The sequence below is a fragment of the Equus asinus genome, chromosome 17, assembly GCF_041296235.1.
Source record: "Equus asinus isolate D_3611 breed Donkey chromosome 17, EquAss-T2T_v2, whole genome shotgun sequence".
In the NCBI taxonomy this organism is placed as follows: Eukaryota; Metazoa; Chordata; class Mammalia; order Perissodactyla; family Equidae; genus Equus; species Equus asinus.
In genome coordinates, this window is record NC_091806.1 from 44166867 (window position 1) to 44171064 (window position 4198).

General features: G+C 65.2%; 1 protein-coding gene across 1 annotated transcript; it reads right to left on the reverse strand.

Annotated features, from left to right (window-relative positions):
- Window positions 1-458: 458 nt before the first annotated feature.
- On the reverse strand, window positions 459-3137 carry CD248 (CD248 molecule). Its single transcript, XM_014844783.3, has one exon. The coding sequence runs from the start codon at window positions 3059-3061 to the stop codon at window positions 740-742; it is 2322 nt and encodes a 773-aa protein (XP_014700269.3). The 5' UTR covers window positions 3062-3137; the 3' UTR covers window positions 459-739.
- Between the last annotated feature and the right edge of the window lie 1061 nt (window positions 3138-4198).

Genomic DNA, 4198 nt, shown 5'->3' on the forward strand with positions numbered 1-4198 from the left:
CCCCAGCCACCAACTTCTGAGCAGCCTGAAGGGATGGGAAGAAAAGTACCAGAAGAAAGTTAGGAGGAGCTCACCCACCAGACCCCCTTCACTCTCCAGAATCGCCAGGCCCAGAGCTTACCTTTGATCCCTAAACCCCAATTTGGCTCCTGTTCAGCAAAAGCCCTCATTCCAGAACCCTCCCCCAGATTCAGCCCCACCTTCTTGGAGTTTTGGTAAAAAGAGGAACAAATGTGGAATTCTCTCCATGCCAAACCTCCCACTCCTGGGCTCGCTGTGTGACCTGGGGCAAGGCTCTGCCCTCTCTGGGCTCCTGTTTCCCTGAGAATCCCTGAAGTATACCCTTCCTTAGGGGATCTTACCTTATTTTCTTGGGGGCCCAGACAAGCCGAAGGAAGGTCTCCTTTTTGTCGAGTCCTCCCAGACCCTCCCCTCAGGCACCAAAGAGGGTCAGGAGCTTTGGGAGAGGTTGGCACCCTGTTTATTGGAGCAGAGCCCAGCACCCACCCCCTGAGGTCCTGGGGGCCTCAGCATCTCCTCTCTCGTGAGTGCTGGGGCGGGGAGCAAAGTTCCAGAGAGTCAAGTCTAGTGGTTGACTGAGAGAGGAGCCTGGCTGGGCCCGGGGGAGCAGGAAGCCCTCTGTCCAGCTGGTCAGCCCCCATGGGTCCCTGGTGCAGCCTGACGCATGTGTCCAACACAGGCTCCTTACCTCCACCCCGCAGAGGGGGGCTGTGCCCCATCACACGCTGGTTCTGCAGGTCTGCACCCCTGTGAGGCTGCCCCGGTGGGGCGCGGGTTCTGTTGGGCCCTTGCCCCCAGCGTGGGTGACCCAGCGATAGCAGTCCGTGACGCGCTTGTTGGGCGCGTGGGGGCCACAGCGGGTGCAGTACACGATGCCCAGTGCGAGTAGGACCACCAAGAAGATGCATGTTGGCACTAGGAGTGCCACCAGCAGCCACCGGTCATCCCTCCGGCTGTGCCCTGCCAGACTGCCGTCTCCCAGGGCTGTGGGGGCTGCTGTGGGGGCCACTGAGGGCAGCCATGGGGCCAGCTTGAGGTCAGGGGCACCTTCCCTTGGGACTTGTGGGGCTTTGGAATGGGGGTGTGTAGGGCTGGTGAGGGAGGTCTGGTTAGTGGGGCTCTGAGAGGGCAGGGGAATGTGGGGGGCTGGGGGCAGGGTGGCAGCAGGCACAGGGACTTGATGGGCAGGGGGCACACGGGACCTGGAGGTAGTGGTCAGAGGGGGCTGGACAGCTGAGGTAATGGGAAGGTGGGTGGCCTGGGCTTTGAGGACTGGGACATCTTGGGTCACAGGGGCTTGATGGGCACTGGAGGTGGTGACCAGAGGGGTGTGCTTAGCTGGGATTCGAGGCAAATGAGTGGTGGTCTGGGTATCAGGGACCTGGGTGACTGGAAGCCTGGGGGGCTGGTGGGCAGGGGAGAGTTCAGGATATCTGGCTGAGCTAATGGGGAGCTGGTGGGCAGGGGGCCGTGCTGGGTGAGTGGCAGAGATGATGGGGGGTTTGTGGGCAGAGGGCAAGTCTGGATAGCTGGCTGAGATCATGGAGAACTGATGGTCACGGGGCAGAGCTGGGTGCACGGCAGGGATCATGGGGGGCTGAGGGGCAGGGGCCAGGGGTGGGCGTGTGACAGAGATAATAGGGGGTTGGTGGGCAGAGGGCAGTGTGGGGCGCGTGGCAGAGACCACCACGGGCCGGGTGACAGAGAGCACTGAAGAGTGGTAGGGGACCCTGGGGGCACTAAGCGGGGGTGGCCAGGTGGGGTCCAGGTAGGGCATCGGCGGCTCTCCATCCTCTGGGAAGCTGGGTCTGTAGGCCAGGCCAAAGTCAGGCAGATGCGTGGCCTCCATCCATGGGATCTCAGGCATCTCTGTCCAGCCACCATTGAAGGCCTCCCAGGCCTCATCTTCATCCTCTTCATCCTCCTCCATATCCAGCAACTTGTCCCCAAGGTCCTGGGAAGCCCGAGCACCCATGGCCCCAGCAGGACTGCAGCTGATGCCATCAGCCTCTAGCTCGTGGCCCTCACTGCAGTAGCACTCGAAGCCACCAATGTAGTTGACGCACATCTGCTGGCACACGCCAGCGATCTGGCACTCATCTGTGTCCACGCAGCGATGCGGCTCATCCTCGGCTGGCCGGAAACCCAGGCGACAGTGGCAGCTGTAGCCCTGTGGCCCACCAGGCTCACACTGCTGCTCACACGGGGCATGGGCACAGGGATCCTCACAGCTATGCCCGTCTGCTGCCAGCCGGAAGCCTTCAGAGCAGCGACAGGACACACGACCATCCACCTCCTCCACGCACTCGTGTTCGCAGCCCCCATTGTCCGGGCCGCAGCCGGTCCCCGGGCACAAGGGCCCAGCCCGCGACCAGCCCACGCCACCATCGGGCCGCTTCACGCAGAGCAGAGAGGCTTCTCTGCCAGCCTGGCATGGCACGGCAGCCACCGAGCCGTAGGGCAGCCACTCAAACTCGGTGGAGACCAGGTGGAAGGGTGTGGTGTAGACAGCTGGCCCGGCCTGGCCTGCCTCATCCAGCAGCGCTGGGCAGGAGCCCTCGAAGCCGAACTGACACAGGTAGCCGTCAACAGCCAGCGTGCACGAGCCCTCGAGCCAGCGATGCTCGCCGCCCGCCTCCAGGGCCGCACAGCGCTGGGCCGGGCAGGGCGCCCCGGTGGCCGGCTGGGCCCAGTTGGTGAAAGCTGTGTCCTGGTCCCCCGTGGTCCACGTGAAGCCGCGCAGGGGGCGCTGCGGCTGGCATTGCCGGGCCTGCCGCTGCAGCCCAATCCACAGCAGCCGGCTGGCCGGGCCGGCACCCACCAGGCTGTCCACGCGCTGGGCCTCCTCAGGGGTCCGCGGAGTGGCCAGGTCACCCCCCAACTCGCGGCAGGCCCGCCAGGCCTCCAGGAAGGTGCGGCGCCGCGGGAAGAGCGCGTAGCAGCTGCCCTGGCCGCAGGCAGCGCGGGGCTCGGTGGCCCAGGGGGCCTGGCCCAGCGAGGGCACCGCGGCCGCCCAGGCCAGCAGCAGGCGCAGCAGCATCGCGACGCCCCCCGACTGGCCCGGGCCCGGCCCGAGGCCGCTCTTGACAGGGGGAGGGACTGGGGCCTCCGGCGGGCGGGCCAGGGGCGGGTCCGGGCGGCTCGGGCCTTGTAAGGAGTGGGCTGGGGCTGCTGCCAGCTCCCTGCTCCCGCTCCCCCGGGGCCGCAGGAGCAGGAAGCAGGCGGGCAGGGGGGCAGGGGTGGGGGGCGCTGGGGCTGGGGGGCGGGGGAGGGGAGAAGGCGCAGCTCACGGGCTGGGCTCGGAGTCAAAGAGGGGGACCGCCTGCCTGAGGAGGCTGGACCCCCCTCAAAACCCCAGCATAGTCCGGGGCTCTGGGCGGTAGGGTGAGGTCGCTTCCCAGAGACTCACAGAGACCCAAATTGGGACACACCAACCTCATCAGACCCGTGAACAGTCTCACAGCCCAACTGCTTGTCATCCGTGTGGAAACACGCTCTGACTCATGCCCTCCACATCGCACATGTGTGTGCTCCTCTGCCCACGCAGGACCACTCTCTTGACACTGTCCATTGGTCCCAGATCTGCATATGCTCTGACGCGCTAAGCCCTCCCCCTCGCTGTACCAGCTGGCCTGCAGCCCCCTTCCCACATGTGCATATACAAAAGTGTGGCATTCTACATGCCCTGGCACAGGAAGTCCCTCACATTTGTGTGCAGGCCCTGAATGGGAACCACCTTGATCATGCAGGCATGGGCATCCTTAATCCCTTATTTGTATACTAAGCTCCTGCCTCAACCTCCCCTGCCAAGCCTCCCGGCTCCAGCTGGAGTGGGTGTGTGCAGAGAAGGAGAGGCAGGGGGCTGCCCTCCCTTCACCTCTGCTCAGCCTGGGGCCCTGGGAACCTGGGCTCAGAGGAGGAGGAGGCGGCCCCCAGACAGGAAATGCTTCTCTGGGCTCCTGCTGCAGGAGGGCAGGGTGTGTGGGGGAGGGGTTGGGGCAGGGGCTGGGAGCACTCAGGGTGGGCAGGGCTGGCTGCGAGGGGCCTGGTGAGAGGCCATGTATGGGCATGGGGCACACAATGACACATACGTGTGTGTGACACAGGCATCACATGTGTGGAGCCCTCCCTGCCCCCAGGGCCTGCTGCGTGGGCCTGGCCAGGGTCCTCTTCCCGC